Raw genomic sequence first — 17,883 nt, 5'->3', positions numbered from 1 at the left:
CCAGCTTGCAGTCATAGAACTTCAGTCTTTTCCACAGCAACATACAGTATGAACTACAAAGTGTGTGTTACCTTCATAATATTAATAATAATAACAATATCGAAATGAAGAACTGATAGAACAGCTGAGCAGTTTCTATTAGAACAAGGCTAAATCTTGCTTAATTACTGCAAGACTTGAAGTCAAGGCTAAAACCTACTACTTTCTTAAACAGAAACCTAAGTTCACATAGAAAAAAACAAACAAACCAATTTCTCCCCGACGACCCCAAAATAAATTACAGTAACAGCAACAATGATTATACTGTTAACCAAAAAGAAAAATACAACTTTAAGATTATGTACATGTACTTTATCTGTAAATACAACCGCTTACTTTTTCCTAACAAAAACCCCCCAAAAAAACATATTGATTTGGCAAGACGTCCTATGTTACAATGCGAAGGACATTTCGTCAGCAAAGATATGAACACAGACAACTCCTATGTTAGAAAATATATTGCTTCCTGTGCATTTAAGCTGAAGGTTACTTTGAGACACAACACAAATAGAGGAAACTTGCTTTTGTGGTCGGACAAACGGCAGGCAGTCAGACTGCAGTGTATTACAAATCACTGGGTTCACTTCACCAAGCCGTAGCGTTTCACTCCAACCGGGTTTGTTTACGTTGTAAACACTTTAACATACAGGTGTTGGCTTCCTGTGATACAGAAAAAAAGAAAAAGCCAGCACGACGGCGACAGCCACACGCTGACTTTCAGTTCCATCAAATGTCTGCACTTGTTTGAAAGAATGCGCTGAGATTATGTAAAACATACTTAGGATTTTCCTCAACTGGACATGAAGCAACGTTTGAGATGGAGAAACACATTTTGCAACATTTTTTCCTGCGATTGGTTAAAATAAAGACGTACAGAGAACAATGCCCAAAAGTTCGTGGAGATTCTGATTTGTTGGCGAACCAATTCCAGAAAAATCAACAATCCTGACTCGTTCTGTGCGATTTTGTTCATTCGAACTTCTCGAATTATGAACCACAACTGTGTAAAAGCTGCAAAGGTTCACCACTGAGACCAACAAAAACCAGGTGGTGGATGCATTACACTGGAGGTACATGGAATCATACTAATTATCAGGTAATGACAGATAGGAATGGCAAAGACCTCACATACTCTGTACTTAAGAGGCCCAGTGGCGCCCTCTTGTGTTCAAGCACAACAGGCATCACCGGAGACAAATCCTTCCCAGCTGCAAAAGCTGAGCGGAGTGCAGTCAGTCAAATAAAAAACACACGACAGGAGGCTCGCTCTGAGCCAGTGTCCGTCTCTTTGTTCACGCAGCGGTGGTCAGAGTCAGCGTTAGCTCTATACTTCAGTGGAGAACAGGATGCTCTGTCGTTTACTGTCTGGGGTGGGAATCGTCTCCAGCTGGAGGAAATACAGCAACACCTGGACCTGTATTGAGAAAGTTTAAAAAATGAGCAAATTAAAAATATAAGTATCGTAATGAGCCAAGCACCTTTACAGAAAATACAAACACAAAATGGCAGAGGGCAGAGATTGAAGATAAACTGTGTGGCTTACCTGTGCCATCACTTCCAGGGACCAGCTGTCCCCCATGCTGATGGGCTGTGTTGGGTTAGCGGGGATCTTGCTGTCCTTCTCAGCGGGCCTTAGTAAGGTCGGCCCGAACACCGTTGCCAAATTATGAAGAGACATCTTGTTGATACTCTCCTTCTCTGCCACCCTGAGGCAAGGCAAGTTTATTTGTATAGCACAATTCAACAACAAGGTGATTCAAAGTGCTTTACAGAGACATTAGAAACAAGAACAAATAAAAAGCATGATTTAAAATTGATTAAAACAAGCAAATAAACTAACTAACTAATTAACAAACAAACAAACAACAGTATATAAAATCAAAACAGATAAAATCAGAGCAGTAGATAAAATCAGTAGTTAAATGTAAGTTTTGAAATTTAAGCTTAAAGTGTGGATTTGGTGCTTTATTCAAATGCAGCTGAGAACAGGTGAGTCTTCAACCTGGATTTAAATAAACTGAGTGTTTCAGCTGATCTGAGGCTTTCTGGGAGTTTGTTCCAGATATAAGGAGCATAAAAGCTGAATGCAGCTTCTCCGTGTCTGGTTCTGACTCTGGGAACTGATAAAAGACCGGATCCAGATGACCTGAGGGATCTGGATGGTTCATACTGGGTCAGGAGGTCATTGATGTATTTTGGTCCTAAACCATTCAGAGCTTTATAGGCCAGCATCAGAACTTTAAAGTCTATCCTCTGACGGACAGGCAGCCAGTGTAAGGACCTCAGAGCTGGACTGATGTGGTCCACTTTTTTGGTCTTAGTGAGGACTCGAGCAGCAGAGTTCTGAATGAGCTGTAGTTGTCTGACTGATTTTTTAGGTAGACCTGTAAAGATGCTGTTACAGTAATCAAGCCTACTAAAGATGAATGCGTGGACTAGTTTTTCCAGGTCCTGTTGAGACATCAGATCTTTTATCCTTGATATATTCTTGAGGTGATAGTAAGCTGACTTTGTTATTGTCTTAATGTGTTTTTCTAAGTTTAGGTCTGCATCCATCACTACACCCAAATTTCTCGCCTGGTTTGTGGTTTTTAGATGTATAGATTGAAGTTCTCTGGTGACCTGTAATCGTTTTTCTTTGGCGCCAAAGACTATTACCTCAGTTTTGTTTTTGTTTAGCTGGAGAAAATTGTGGCACAACCAGTCATTGATTTCCTCAATACATTTACCAAGAGCCTGTACAGGGCCTCGGTCTCCTGGTGACATTGTGATATATATTTGTGTGTCATCTGCATAGCTGTGATAGTTTATTTTGTTGTTGAGTAGAGGAGGAGAGGAAGAGTTGAGTAGATTAGTAATAAAGATGCAGAACAAGAGCGATGTTAATGTGCAGGGATGGAGATGGACTGCTCTGAGCGCAAATATGAGCAAGTTGGAGATGCTACAGTAAGTGCGGCAGAAGAGTTTATAGGATAAAACGGGATAACTGTCCACAGACACTCCATCCAAATAATAATCACAAGCTCCTCCACCTCTGACATTCCTTGTCATTTTTTACATATTTTATTTCCTTAACCTTTATTTATACAGGTAGTCCCACTGAGACTTAATGTCTCATTTACAAGAGAGACCCAATAATTAATACCGATAAAAAGATTATGAGTCTGCCCAACAATCCTGATATTCTGTTTATCATTTAAGTTGGCTGTGGAGCGACGTCTGCTAAATATGGCCTCTGCAGTGTGAGGATGTCTCTGTTTTACCTTAATTACAAGAACATGTTGTGGTTCTAAATATGCAAACAGGCATGAAACTATCCGAAAACATTCTCTTGGATATCGTAGTAACGGCCAATTTTTGGGGCTAAACGATTTATGATAACAAAACAATAACATTGTCAACCAATACTGAAAAAGCTTTGACTCTATAAAGACATTAAAAGTAAAAGTAATAAATCTCCAGTTCTATTCAGTGCACAGTCAGGCTGTTTGCAGTTGCAAGTGATTTATACCTAACAGTATAAAAGCTACATCAATACAGAAAATCACTGAGGTGAACACTGCACCATAATGATGTTCACATAACACAATAAACTGTCTCAAGTTTAAAACAATATTAACATTTAGATGTTTTGGAGACAAATGTAAAGAAAATCCATCTGAAAACAGACTCGTGAGTGATCACCACCTAATGCATCAACTATAAAAATTTACGTTCTTGAATTTGGTTTGTCTTTCTTTCTGTGCACATTGGTGTGCGGTCATGTCTACTTTCTGTGCATTTATTTTTGTGTTTAGTTGTTTATACCTCTTTAAGTGATCCAAAAGGAAAAGGAATGTGACCAGGTTGGGTTCGGGCAGTGACAGCAGCAAGTTCAGCATGCAGCTCTCTTTGGCAACACTATCAGACAGGGCTGCAGAGGAGGGAAGGGAAAGATACAGCTGCTTATACATTTCTTGTAAATAAAGCAGTTCAAACTGCTTATGTGTGGGAAAACCTCAAAGTCAGTATCTTACTGATGCCGCCTGCAAAATTGGGATAGAGCTCATCGGTAAAGAGCGGTTCCGGCAGCTCTCTGAAGTACAGCTTCAAGGTCCCAGCGATGGCATTGACATCCATCTCACTCATCATCACTGACACATCTTTGTTATCTGCAGGAGAGACGAGAGCAGCCTGAAACTGGATGTTTGCCAATCATAACGCTAGGAAACACCTCAGAACAAACTGCCGTGCCTCCTAACTGTTAGCGTCGAATTAAAAGTGCAAAGTAGGATACCCAATTATTCGTTAATACATAAATTGATTCCCCTGTCAGTCTGGTTAATGATTTCAAATCATTAACCTCTTGATGTCTTCTTCATGATGTCTTTATATAGGGCCAAGTTGGTTCGGATGGCTTTTGTCCCTTAATAAATGATCATTTAAAAATGAAACATGTAAGATTGACAAATATGCAAAAATAAAACCCCCAAAACAAAAGAAGTCATCAGGTATACGGATGGCAGAGATACTTACTGGTGTCAAAGGCAGTCTTCAAGGCCTGAATGTCGGTGGCCACTCCTGACACTCTGTAGATGCCCACCTCCTCCATGCCCCTCCTTTCAATCTCCTCTAGGCACTGCCGGACAATGTAGGGCACCTTGGAGCGCTCTCGTCTGGATGAAAACAAAAAAGGAATCGAAAAGGAGGGTCTGAAATAACATTTGTTACAACTGTATATACAGTATGCTACGCCAACTGACTTCAGCCATTCACTGGCCTATTCTCTAAAACATGACAGTCTACCACAGTTTGGGATAAGACTGAGTAACCTGACACAGGGAATAATACAGATGTGATTATTCTGATTACAGAAAAATTACTGTGAGCAACTGTCCTAGCCCTAAAATGTCAGAGGAGAACACAAATAGTAATGACCTGGACATTTCACAGTGCTGGTGGGCAAATAGTCACTCTTCATTTATTTACTCACTTGGTCACTGTGGAGATCTTAACTCCAAACACACCCATGGGTTTCTCCGAGGGCATCCTCTTCAGGCTAAACTCTCTGCTGGTGAACTTCATGGACAGTTTAATCTCAATCTGATGAGAAACAGAACTCAAAGTTAAAAAACAAATCAAACCATTACACAATCTGAATCGACCTGCTTCCCATTTCTCATTAATGCATACTACTATGATCTAAATGTAAAGCTACATTAGAGCTGCTAGTGAGTGTAATACAGGAGGAAAATCTTGTTTAAGTTTTGATATCTTTATTTTGTGTGATCCACTCACCCCATTCATGGGAATAACTGTTCTCTGCCAGTCTTTGCCTTGGAGAGTCTGAGGATCAAGCTGAGTTGAGGAAACATGATAAAGAAAAAAACATAAATGCTCACACTGAAGGATACTCATACTGAACATTGAGAAAGTTTCAAATAATGAAGCAACATAAATGCAAGTAATCACCGCAAGTCAAAAATTAAAAGCTCAGGCTTCAGTCTTCTGGATCTGTATGATCTCAGTGAGAGTGGACAGAGGCCCCACCCACCAGCTTTACAAATCTTCTGTTTGTGAATGGCAGCCAACCACTCAAAGGTTGTCTTAAAGGGTTAGAACGGGGTGGGAAACTCCAGGCCTCGAGGGCCGGTGTCCTGCAGGTTTTAGATCTCACCCTGGGTCAACAGACCTGAATCAAATGATTAGTTCATTACCAGGCCTCTGGAGAACTTCAAGACATGTTGAGAAGGAAATTTAGCCATTTAAATCAGGTGTGTTGGATCAAGGACACATCTAAATCCTGCAGGACACCGGCCCTCGAGGCCTGGAGTTTCCCCACCCTTGGGTTAGAAGCTAAAATGGCTCGATTTCAGACAGTGGATGAGCTGCACCGAGGCCCAGATAAAAATATTATTTGGAAATTTGAGTCATGTGAAGATTCAGAGAGTACATTCAAACTAAAGACATGTTTCAGGATCCATTGTGCATGTTTGCTGGAAAAAAAACAAAATAAACGAACAGTAAAAGTGCTTATGATAGTCTTCTATTAGAAGTGGTAGAAAGTACAATTTTGAGAAATTTTGCTGTACTTCAGTTACGTTCTTCTTCTACTCCACCACCTTTCAAATGGAAACACTGTTCTTTAAAGACCTTTATTTGACACAAATACTCAATGGTAGATTTTTTTATATTTAGAAATTTTCCTCAGATTTTTTTCTTTTACAATGAAACTATGCAACATTTATTTTGTGATCCTCTGACTGGGCATGAGACAAAGCAGGTTGCTCATGTAAAATGCTGCTTATGCATTGATGGAACATTAACAAACTAATAATATGTCAGGTATAAGGACAGCTTACTATGAAACTACTACTTTAATAAGCTGATAATATTCATGTACTTACCTAATATTAATTTTGCAGTGCATTTACATGAAACAATCTATATTATTAAACCTTTTAGATCTAACCGGATCAAAAAATGATCACTTTTTTACAATTGAAAGAATAACTTCAGTATTTTGTTTGGAGCCACTGCAGCTTTATAAATTATTGATGTTTATCTGCTTTATTATGATGATCTTAAAAAGTCAAGGCTATATTTAAATACTGTTGTCCTACTTACTGTGCTGCTGTGTTATGTCAGAAAAGCAGAGCATAAAGTTATAATTGCATCAACTGTCTTACTCTGCTGTAGCAGAATGTTTTGAAATGTGATTTGCAGACACACTACACCCTTCGATATATATTTAGAAGCACGATAAACAAATGTAATTTATTCAGAGGTACTAACTACACTCAAATCAAAGAGCCATGCCATCCTGGGCAATAAAGGCTGAGTGCGAACAAACACAACTCACAAAACGCAACAAACACGCTCATACACAGTATACGCATGCTGGGTGTGTTTACCTAGTATAAGCCCCATCTGGTTGGCTGCAAAGCTGGATCAAGTTTCTCACAACCGAATCAAACTGAAGAGATTGGAGTGCTCTTTGGTTTGAGCCATTTATCTATAAAGAATTACATTCCACTAAAAAACAGCAAAGCCATAAGAGCTGGCATCCTCGCCGGCCTAAAAGCTTTCAGACACAAACATGATGCTGTCGTCTCTGACTTTTAGTGGCTTTTTTTCCAATAATTCGACAATCTGGTCAAGTGAACGATGATAAAAGCTGGAATTTAGCCAGCATTGCAACACGAGGGTAAACAATAGTTGTCACAGCTCATTCAGATGGAGACAGGACTTTACACAATCCATGAATGCAAGGTGTGGATGCGTACGTTTAAAAATTGAAAGTATGAAACAAGAGGGATGTTTATGGTGTAGAATGAAAGGGAAAGTACTAATGATGCAGTAAAAATGGGGGAATTCAGGCTGATGATGTGACAAACTGACACCAAACTTTAGAACTTTAGTGGGCTGAGTGATTTTTACATTCTGGTTTTTTTCTACTCTCCTTGAGCACTAAAAACACTTTATACAGCTTGATTCATTCACCCATTCATACAAGCATTTTTTGGTACAAGTTCTTTTTTAACATTCATACACAATGACACTCCAATGGACACATCGTAGAGCAACTTGGGGTTCAGTACCTTGCCCAAAGATACTTGGGCAGCCAGGCATGGCACCATCAACATTGCGGTTAATAGATGAGCTGCTCTACCTCCTGAACTACAGTGACCCTTAAGTTTAGGAAAGATTATGGAAAAACAAGCAAACAAATATAGACTGGTACTTATGTAGTGCTTTTCTACTCTAATTGAGCAAACCCAGTCACACACACAATCACACTCGTGCTTTTTATAAGCCTCAGCACTTGGTCTAACATTCACACAACATTCACACTAACGCTCAGACGGATGCATCGGGGTTTAGTATCTTTCTCAAGAATACGTCAACTTGCAGACTGGAGAAGCCATGGATTGAGTCACCGATCTTCCCTTATAGCATACGTGAAATTATCATAGAAAAAGAAAACTTCATTTTTTTACTTTGATTCTAAGATAAAGAACAAACATGCAGGAAAAACTGCACTAGCTAGAATACACACCAAGGACCTGCTCAAGTGTACATCCATGTTATATGTACTCTTATTACCCATCTATCAGGTCAATCCTTAAGCACCCATGTTTTGCCTCTTATTTTGCCTCTTATGCTAGATACCAGCCAGTCTGAAAACTAAACAGTCATTTTTTTAATCTCAGCATGCACCTGACTGATCAAACACTCAAAAAAGCTGCAGAGTAAAATGTAGATTCAATAAGCCACCGTGACTTTTGCTGAACACAGCAGCAACATTGCCTTGGATTTGTGAAAATCCTGCTGAGTAACCTTCCAACAGCTCTGTGAGTTTTTTCCTTTTAAAATGACATCATCTGTCAAAATAGGATCGTGTCTGAGGCTTAGAGGAGCCACTAGGTGGAGTATGTGACTGTAAGTCACAGTTTGGAAACTTATCCTAGTGTAGATAGCTTTTTCCAACCAGCATGGATGCAGAATTCTCAGAATAAATACAGCTGTCCTCCGTAATGCGTGTGTGTGCATACGGCATGAAACAACATGTACGCAATGTTGCACCAGTGTATTTGTAACAATCATTTAAAAGGTTACAGCTATTATTTTGTGGGGGGTTTTTTAACTCCAGAGCAAATGGGCTGCTATATACATGAAGGTTAGTGTGTGTGAGTGTTTGTGGTAAACAGAGCAAAAAAAGCTTACAGCAATGTCCAATCATACTCGTGCACACACAGACGCACACTGAAGCTGACGAAGGAGTAGAAAAAGGGATTGTTTTTGGTAGCAATGGATGAAAGAAGCAACTCCTGTTTTTCACGTTTTTTATCTTTGCCTTTGTCTCTGTTAATCTTCTAGGTGACACTTTGCAGTATCCGGCGGGGTGGGGTTGCCTTCGTGATTAAATTCCTGACTACCTAAATCTGCCATCAAACTATGGTCAGTCAGATGGGTTCAGCATAATGGCAATTTTATGGGTCTGGCATTATTATGGAGAGAATACTTTATGGTACTGATTTCATATTTACTTCCTCTGTGGAGGGTGGTGATAAATATTTGAAACAGCTAAGCCTGGCAGGAAGCAGTGAGCACGTACAGCTTTTTACAGCTTTTATTAAACCGCTACAAAGTTACTCCACTTTTTCTTTTTTTTTTTAAATTACAGTCACCTGCAAGTGCAGACAACTTCACTGAAACCCATCTTCATTTAGCCAGCCTCTACCTATCCATCACATATTCCTCTAACAAGCTTCACTGATCATATGGTATGCGGCACCTATTGTGGCATAAATGCTTATCAGCAATGAGTCATGGTGGTCACGGCTGAGAAAAGGGTGACGTCATGTCATACCGGGATCTGTCCTTTCCCCATGATGCGGTCTGTACCGTCTCCATCCTCTTTGTTCTGCTTGGTCTTGTTGTAGCTCTTTTCGTAGCAGAGCAGCCTCAGGGTCTGAGAGCCCTCCAGCTCGATTTCAAACTCCTTCAGCGAACAAAGAGAGACAGAAAAAAAGCTATTGAGGAAAGAATAAATAAAAGCAAAGGGCGGGAAATATTTGAATACAGTGACGTCTGCAGATAAAGATCATGCAAAAGAGCCATGATAACTTCAGAGACATCACCATGGCATTGCATCTCAATACGACCAACGACAAAACGCAGCTGACCATCACTTCCTGTAATTATGTAAGAGAACGTACTGCATATGTTTTGCACATATTTTTTGAGGCCCACACTACGTTGGTTCACTTAGCTTTTGACCAGATGTGAGTCATCACCAGCAGCTCTTCATTAGTTAATATTATTTCCACTTTGCTGGGCAAAATCCTCAAAGAGTCATTGGGTCCACTATGGAGCACACCCTGTCACACATGAACTAATCCTGTGATTATGTCTCAGAGCTTTTCTTGCTTCACCCAGCTATGCCATTAATGCATTCTTGTTTGTGCACGTGTGCTTGCTTCCATGTATATATGGAGTATGTATATGTGTGTTTTGTATATTCTTGCTGAAGCTCTGGATGCTTTGGATTTGTTTAGACATCTTTTAACTGCTCGGAGATGGATGCCTAAATGATTAAAAGACCAGATGTCAGCTACATGAACTATGCTAAGACGGAAATGTGTGCAGGTATGTGTTCCTGAGTTGCACTGATATGACGGAGAGGATGGAGAGATTTGTGCAACTGAGGATTCAATGCAGGCACCAGCTGGTACATGTGGGTGAGCAATCTCTTTATAATGTCACAGAAACAACTACATGTCTACTTCATCAAATCCAGCTTTGAAGGTATGTGTATGTTGAATTGCACACGCTTTATCTCTTACCTCATTCCATTTGGGTTCACTGGTGTATCGATACACTCTCGTCTTGGCTTTATTTGAAAAGAACCCAAAGGAGTCCACCTCCAATGTGCAGTAGAGATCTGGCAGGGAGGAAACAATTTAATACAATTTACATTTATATGGCAAATCACGTCGTCTTTGTGAATGTATTACATTAGTAAAAGAATGGGCTGAATGTTTGATGCTACCCTAGGAAAATAAATCAAATCAAATGTCTACGAATTTCAGCCCGTGGATCCAATTACACACTCACGATTGAAAGTTTAAACAAAAATAACACTGTTTCCGCTGCTTATGAACAAATTAAAATTGAATTGAACTGAAAGGTTGCGTGGGTGAAGGTCAGTGACTCACTTAAGCTCTGTTTGAGGCCAGAGGCAGAGTGGATGATTACATTCAGGAACCCGTAGAGACCGGAGGATTCATCCTCTGGAAAAATGGTCAGTGAGCAGACAGTAATAAAAAGTTAGGAGGCACTAGAAAAGCATGCCGATCTCTGCATGTTTTGGAACAGAGTGAGAAAAGGAAGGAAGAGGTTTAACAGACGTGCTCTGTATTAAACATCTGGGTTTAAAACCAATCCTCAATTTTCCCAGTTATTAATGATTACTTCATTCCTGGGGACATTATGGGAAAGCTCAAGGTTTCCAATAAAAGCACAGACAAACCAAGGCTGTAAATAAAACTGCCTCATAAGCACTCATGAATATCTTTAACTTAAAGGAAGTCTGTAAAAAACACAAAATTATGTTGGACAAAATAAAAACAGTCACTCTACCTTCTTTGTTAATACTAAGTGGAATGTGGTGGACAGTTTGTAGTTTTATACAAGAGCTGGTCAACATCTGCAGCTCCATGGACGTCAGGGAAACTGTTTTAAAACCTTGAGGGGAGACAGTATATTTCAATTTTAAATCACACTGTACTTTAAAAAAAAACACCACGTGCCGTACAGATATGCAAAAAAATATTGGTTTCTTAGCCTCAATCGATTGGTAGTATTTACATAAACATGCCCAAATTTTAGTATCTTGCACTTCAGATGACTGAGCCGGTCCAGCCTGACTGACACTTACACTTCTTCTGCTGCTCCTTGATTATCTCCTTCCACTCTGCACGTTCATAGTCGGATGAAATCAGGAAACTGTAGCTCTGAAAAATAAACACATGAGAGGCGTTTGAGAAAAACAGATGGTCACAAAATAACAGGAAGACCAACACAATAGCTCAATGCACGTTCATGTTCATCCTTTAAGTTTCTCGAACTCTCACAGCAGTGACCAAGTCTCACGGTTACTGTTTAATGCATTCACTGTCTATATGTCTATATTCTCTTTATGCCTGTTGTCATGTACTGACGTTGAGCCAGCATAATTGTACAAGGTGTCATGCAGAAATTGATACACACTCATAAAAAGAAAGTATGCAGTTACAACAGAAGTTAGCAACCCAAAAATTTATAAAAATAACTTTAAAAACAACAATTAAAATGAGGAGAAGGAGCTGTGAGGGGAAGCTGATGGGAAAGAGCTGTTGATAAAATAAAAGCAGAGGTAGTTTAGGATAGAAAGCATCATTACCTTTCCATTCTTGTTGTAGAATCTGAGGGGTATGCTTGGGGATGTTAACAGGAGCAAAGACTCCTGTTCAGACAGCTTCTTCCGGAGGCGATCAATGACTTTTGAACCCTTGTTTGCTCTCTGGTGGTGAAAATATTTGACTTTATTTGGAAGAGCGTGAAAAACCTATTCAACTGTGAGTAACTGCTACATTTGGACTGCTTGAAATACAAAAAAAACAAAAAAGAAATAATCTTGTTTAAGTTTCCAAACAGATATCGGTGAAACTACTGCACATATCCAACTCGAAGAAGCGTCTACTTCTGAATATCTGCATGCAGAAATCTGGATTAGAGCACATCTACGATACCTTCTCTCTCTGAATCTCGCTGCGGAGGTGTGAGATCTTGACCTTCATGGCGTCCAGCTCTTCATCGGGGACTTGAGGGATGGTAAGTGGCTCAGCCTCCTCGGGGCCCTGGAAGGTCATTTCGCTCAGGGGGATGTACCACTTACAGTCGTACTGCTGGTTTTTACTGCAGCAGGAGAAGGACAGGAAATTAAAAGGAGAGTGTTGGTTAAAAGAAAGTAAAAAAAAGGGGTACATGAAAGACGATGAGCCAGGGATAAATGAAGAAAAGTACTTATTATCTGTAAAACAAAAAAAAATATCAAGAGGGTCTTTTGGGAAAATATTTCAAATAATAGAGATTATTAAATCTGTGTCAATAACTCTGGTTGTTGTTGTGAAGCTTAGGTCCTGTTCTAACATAGATGTTAACTGTCATTACTAATTTTAGACTTGTTCGCCAGCATTGCTGCTAATCTGCTGGATGCATGTCAGTGTATCTCATCCCTGAGACTGAGAAAAATAAGCAGATTCTTCTTACCCTCCAATCTGTTTCTTCAGCTTGGCGCAGAGCAGCAGATCGGTGAAGAGGAAGACGTGCCGAAGCTTCCTGGCTCCCTCCACCAGCTCCACCATGAAACTGTCCTTCAGCAGCTGGCGGTTCTATGGCAACAAAAGACAACACTCAGGGGGTCAGTAAAAAAGACAACACTTTTATGCTGATAACTAAACAGCTCACAAAAAACAAACAAAAAGAAAAAACAGAGTCACTTGGAGAAATGTGCATCCAAACTGAATTGCTGGCAGTCTGGATAATGGGGGTAATGGAGGCGGCGGCATTTTAGGGAGCTCAGACCATTTTAAGAGTCACAGTAATAAATGTGTGAAATTCTCTGGAAAGGTCACAATCAGTTTGCAGAACCTTTTCTTAGGTGCCGCATCTAAAAGCATTATCGCTCCTTCCATTCTCCCAAATTCCTACTTCTCTTCCACAAGTGTGTGAAAGAGGACACTAGAAGGAAAGGACGGTGAAGGAGGGAAGGGAGAGAGGAGTTTAGCTTTACAGCATCAAAAATGACAAAAACCTCATTAGCTCATTGTGTGCAATCATTACTTTCCCCATCGCCCAAAAGACATTAAAAAAATTTATTTTCAAATGCTTGATCTGGCATCATCATCACGAACCATGGGATCACACAGGAAAGGATGAGTGAGGGAGGAAACGAGAGGAGGAAGAGTGATGTTTGTGACATCAGTGACCAGAGCTCTGATCACTGATGTCAGACTATATAATGAGATGTGTAATATCATCATTTGCCAAAAGAGGGCAGTGATGCCCTTTGCTAAGAAGGAGACGCGAGACTGGGCATTAAAACAAAAACAGAGAGCAAATGAAGCTCAAACCACAGCTCAGAAGGAAACAATCTGCTTTTAAATGGTCATAACCTTTGTTTTACTTGTGGTTAGAGATTAGATCCAAGTGGTTCACTGTAAAAAGGAGATGCAATTTGGAAAAAGACAACAAAATCCCTTTCACTCATTTGTGACACCACTTTTATTCTTCTGATTGACTGTACACGTGATCATTTCTACTGAATTGCTTTAAATACTTTTTTTAAATCTGTTCAAATTTATCTAGTAAAGTTTCAATTTTTCACACGCTTTATTGGATTGTATGGGTTTCCTTTGGCTAATTACCAGAAAAACTGTCCAACCAAAGAATGAGGCTTTAATGCTCCTTTTACATCTTCCACTGCAACCAAACCATATTTTTCTTCATGTAATGACCGCAGACCCCAATTTCACACCAGCACTTGACTTCCCAAATCCTGTCAGTCTAACAGGAAAACCCTGAAACATGACATCACACTTTCCAGAACCAACGACATGCCTCGTCTTCATCTTTGTGCAGTTTTTCTCCTTTCCCCTCTCCATCACAAATACACAGTTACTGTCACCGCCTGAAAACACTGAAGTGGACATGACGCTAATGAAAGAGAAGTTTATGTGCTTACAAATTCTCACTGGGCATCTGCTAACAAGGAGGAGAATCATGCTGTGTCACTCAGTGTTTAAGCCCGAGAGAATCAAAGGAGGATGACCAAGACAGAGAGGGAAAGAGATAATGGGGCATGATTTTAAAAGAAAAGTGTCAGTAATGGGGTGGGGGGGGGCTCTCTGACCCAATAAAAAGGAAAGGTCTGAGAGAGGGAGAGAGAAAGGAAAGGAGAGAAGAAGCCAGAGAGAGACGTAGTAGCTCTCGACAGAACAGATGTCATGCAGCAGTTTCTAGCTGTAGATAGACGGCGAACCAAGTGACATATCACCACAGCAGCTCCACTGCAGTGATCTGTTGTCGAGGCACGCACTCGCTGCCTATCCCACAGCACATTACGATCACATTCTGATCCCTGAAATAACAATCTAATAGAAAACTAATTCCCACTGAAGGATATAATTATTCATCACGAGCTACACAATCAAGGTTGTGATCACGACCAAGTGCTGTGATAGATAGCTTCCGGATGAACTGCTTACTGTCTGTCTGACAGCCATCTCTACTGGAAACTGTCATCTACATCTGTCAGTTCAACCACAACAAGAGGATCCCTAAAAAAACAAAGAAAAACTCATTATGCCTTCTTCTCTTCTGTCCAGGTCTATTTGCCTAATCAGGATTATACTGTCCCAGCCACTGTTGAGCAGTGTACACATCTCTCGGTCTCCATGCGTTTGCATGGGGATTCAGATGTTCTGTGAAGTTGCTCCACATGTAACATTACCCCCGGAGGATACTTCCTATCTAGAAAAGAAACAACCAATCAAAAAGCTCTGTCTATGTCATACATGTGCCAGCTTACATGCTGTCAAGTCAGTTTATTTTTAGAGTGTTGCGCAGCAGTTTGAAGATTTGACACATCAGAGGGAACCAGCGCTAAAAAATATGAATCTGTACTGTAAGCATGCATATTAACAGCACGAGCACAGCATAGCATTATCTGGTCTTTACATGATCGTTAAAGCTGACGCTTCAAACACCATGTAGCCGACGGTTATGGGACAAAAGATATGTAGATGTGGCCTCTTTCTGCTACTAAAAAAACAACAATAAAATATCTAAAAAGTCATGAAAAAAAGGCTTAATTTAGATTCTTGCACTGAATATTCGTAGAGCTGTTTGGTGACTGCTTCGATGTAATGTGTAGCTACATTTCTAGGAGGTGCACATTAGTTTATGATGTATATTAAAGCGCAGGGTTTCAGACCAGTTTGTGCATCTATTACGTAGATTTAATGCAGATGCATAAATGCACTATTTCACAGCCACCATGCGGATGCAGGCAGAAATGAGAATATGGGAAGACGAGCTCATTCGTTTTATCGAGCTTCTTTGCTCTGCAACTAGGAAAGAAAAAAAAAAGACATCTTTAACAAACCAGCCGTCTGCGCACATCAGATGACATTTTTTACAGCATGAATCTTCGGAAAAAAAACGCGTCTCTCTTTTTTCCTTGTAAAAACTGAGCAGAACATCAGCAGCGTAAGTGTGGAAAGAGAGCGACATCGGGCGGAGCACGCCGACGCAGAGGACGCCGATTAAATATTGACCATCTCCTGGAGGTGCCTCGCTGACAGCGCGCAAGCACTGACGTGAGTTTACAAAAGGTCTGTGTTTATATTTAGAGTAAATGCTTAGAGGGCCACACTGCGTCTGTGTGTGCATGTGTGTGTGTGGTTTTTTATCTTGTACAAAAAATTCGGGACACGTTTGTTTATTAACAGGCTGAAGGGTCTAGATGACTGTGTACATTTAGCTCCACTCACATCAGGAGCATTTTTCCCCCCAAGGAAAACAGAGCCGAGTGAGCGACATCGTTTGCATTTTAATTAAGCAGTTTGTGTTTGTGTCGCCCCCCACTCATGTGGCCAGGCCAGGACCTCTGGGGGGCACCTGTTTTGCTATGCTCCTGCATGCCTCCAGTGACTAAAAACACAGACTGCTCACAAGCAGATTTCAGGTCAGATCATAATTGAGCACTCTGACCTGTTTCCTTTTGTTCTCGCGTCCTCTCATTATGGCATAACAGCAGAAGAAAGGAAAAACATTACGACAGCTGAACTGAAATAAACTTAAATGTAAACCACTCACATCAACACTGTGACATGTATGTACAGACTGGAGTCTGTAAATTCAACAAGGAACTGAAAAAAATCAAATCAAGTCTGTCGCATGCTCCATCCATAGCGAGGCACAATATAATGAGCCTCATTGATTTCCATGTGCTGCTTTCATGAATCCATGATAAAAATTTCATGATTGTGGTATGGCGGCGTGGAGATGGAAATGGGCGCCTGGAGGGACAGATGGGCACGTGTGTATGTATGTTCAAAAGCAAACAAGACCAGGAGAATGAGAAAGCATGTGAAGCTGTGTGTGTGTGTGTGCGTGTGAGGAAAGGGTGCGGTAATGACCTCCCGGTGAGTGAGGGAGGAGCCTTTTTGCTCGCTCCCTCCCACTCTCAATTTATGAATAATTAACTTGGAATCTGCCAGTCAGAGCGGACTGGTTGCTCATTACAAGGCATTATGTACGGCACTGTCACGCAAGCTATCAATCAAGAGGCATCCACTCATGTGCATCAAGCCATCTCCAGGGATGAGAGAGACAGCGGGGCGGGGGTGGGGGCGGCTGTGATCAACTGTGTTAGCGTTAGGGGAATTGCTCTCAACTAGACAACCCTGGTATGACCATATAAGGACATGGGCTCTGCTTTAGGCTGCAGATTGGTGCATCTGGTAGACCCCTATGGTAGCAACTTCAAGGTCATTTAGAGGGTGTACCGAACAAGCACTATGTGAGTTTTGATTTAATTTAATGTAATTTAATTTCATTTTAACAGATTCAAGTCAAAGATGTGTCCTTAATGTTACAGTTTATTAAAGTCATAGTTACAATTTCGAGACAACAGAATATACCACACCTCCTATGAGCTGCTCAAGGCAATAATTGGACCAAAGAATGACATCAGCTCAGACCTCAGCGTGACTTTTAAACCTCTGTAACACTCACCTCTCCTTTCTTGAAAGTCTGGCGACGGGACGTCGTCTCCTCATTGATGCTAGACAGAAAGTTCTGGGAGATCCGCAAGGCGTCCTGCAGAAGGGGGTGGTCCGGGTGGCTGATGGGTGTGTGTTTGAGCAAGTCCTAGCAGTACAAGGAGAAACATTGAGATGCAGAAGCATATTTTCAACTTATAAAGTTACAGTATAGCAAATCTTACTTATTACGAGTTAACTATAATCCTCTTTTCCTTTTAAGTGTTACACACACAGTCCAGGAAATGTATGGATGAGTCACACAGCTTTATGGCTCAATGTTTCTACAATAAGATTTCACAGATTCAATAAACTATAGACCCATAGAACCGTTCAGTACAATAAAACAGCTGAAAAAAAAAAAGACGGGCTGTCAGGTTTAAAAAAAAAAAAAAAATTATAAGCAATTATGCTAACCAATGACAAATGAAACACAGGCTGTTCTTTGATCACCCAACGCATTCTTTCATGGTTTAATTTGTGAGAAAACATC

General features: G+C 40.5%; 1 protein-coding gene across 1 annotated transcript in view; it reads right to left on the bottom strand.

Annotated features, from left to right (window-relative positions):
• Window positions 1-329: 329 nt before the first annotated feature.
• The window catches only part of bcr (BCR activator of RhoGEF and GTPase), an 86,198-nt gene continuing 68,644 nt past the window's right edge, over window positions 330-17,883 (bottom strand). The window contains exons 8-23 of the mRNA XM_026174075.2: window positions 17,365-17,499; window positions 12,835-12,956; window positions 12,315-12,480; window positions 11,966-12,085; window positions 11,462-11,537; window positions 11,164-11,268; window positions 10,740-10,814; window positions 10,368-10,465; window positions 9,392-9,523; window positions 5,317-5,376; window positions 5,012-5,121; window positions 4,555-4,694; window positions 4,056-4,190; window positions 3,847-3,952; window positions 1,583-1,745; window positions 330-1,453 (exon numbers count right to left, since the gene is read on the bottom strand). Of these exons, the coding sequence (XP_026029860.2) occupies window positions 1,364-1,453; window positions 1,583-1,745; window positions 3,847-3,952; window positions 4,056-4,190; window positions 4,555-4,694; window positions 5,012-5,121; window positions 5,317-5,376; window positions 9,392-9,523; window positions 10,368-10,465; window positions 10,740-10,814; window positions 11,164-11,268; window positions 11,462-11,537; window positions 11,966-12,085; window positions 12,315-12,480; window positions 12,835-12,956; window positions 17,365-17,499 (1,833 nt within the window). The 3' untranslated portion in view covers window positions 330-1,363. The remainder of the gene's footprint in view (window positions 1,454-1,582; window positions 1,746-3,846; window positions 3,953-4,055; window positions 4,191-4,554; window positions 4,695-5,011; window positions 5,122-5,316; window positions 5,377-9,391; window positions 9,524-10,367; window positions 10,466-10,739; window positions 10,815-11,163; window positions 11,269-11,461; window positions 11,538-11,965; window positions 12,086-12,314; window positions 12,481-12,834; window positions 12,957-17,364; window positions 17,500-17,883) is intronic.

The sequence above is a fragment of the Astatotilapia calliptera genome, chromosome 7, assembly GCF_964374335.1.
Source record: "Astatotilapia calliptera chromosome 7, fAstCal68.1, whole genome shotgun sequence".
Classification (NCBI taxonomy): domain Eukaryota; kingdom Metazoa; phylum Chordata; class Actinopteri; order Cichliformes; family Cichlidae; genus Astatotilapia; species Astatotilapia calliptera.
This window is presented reverse-complemented; position numbering and strand designations above follow the sequence as displayed.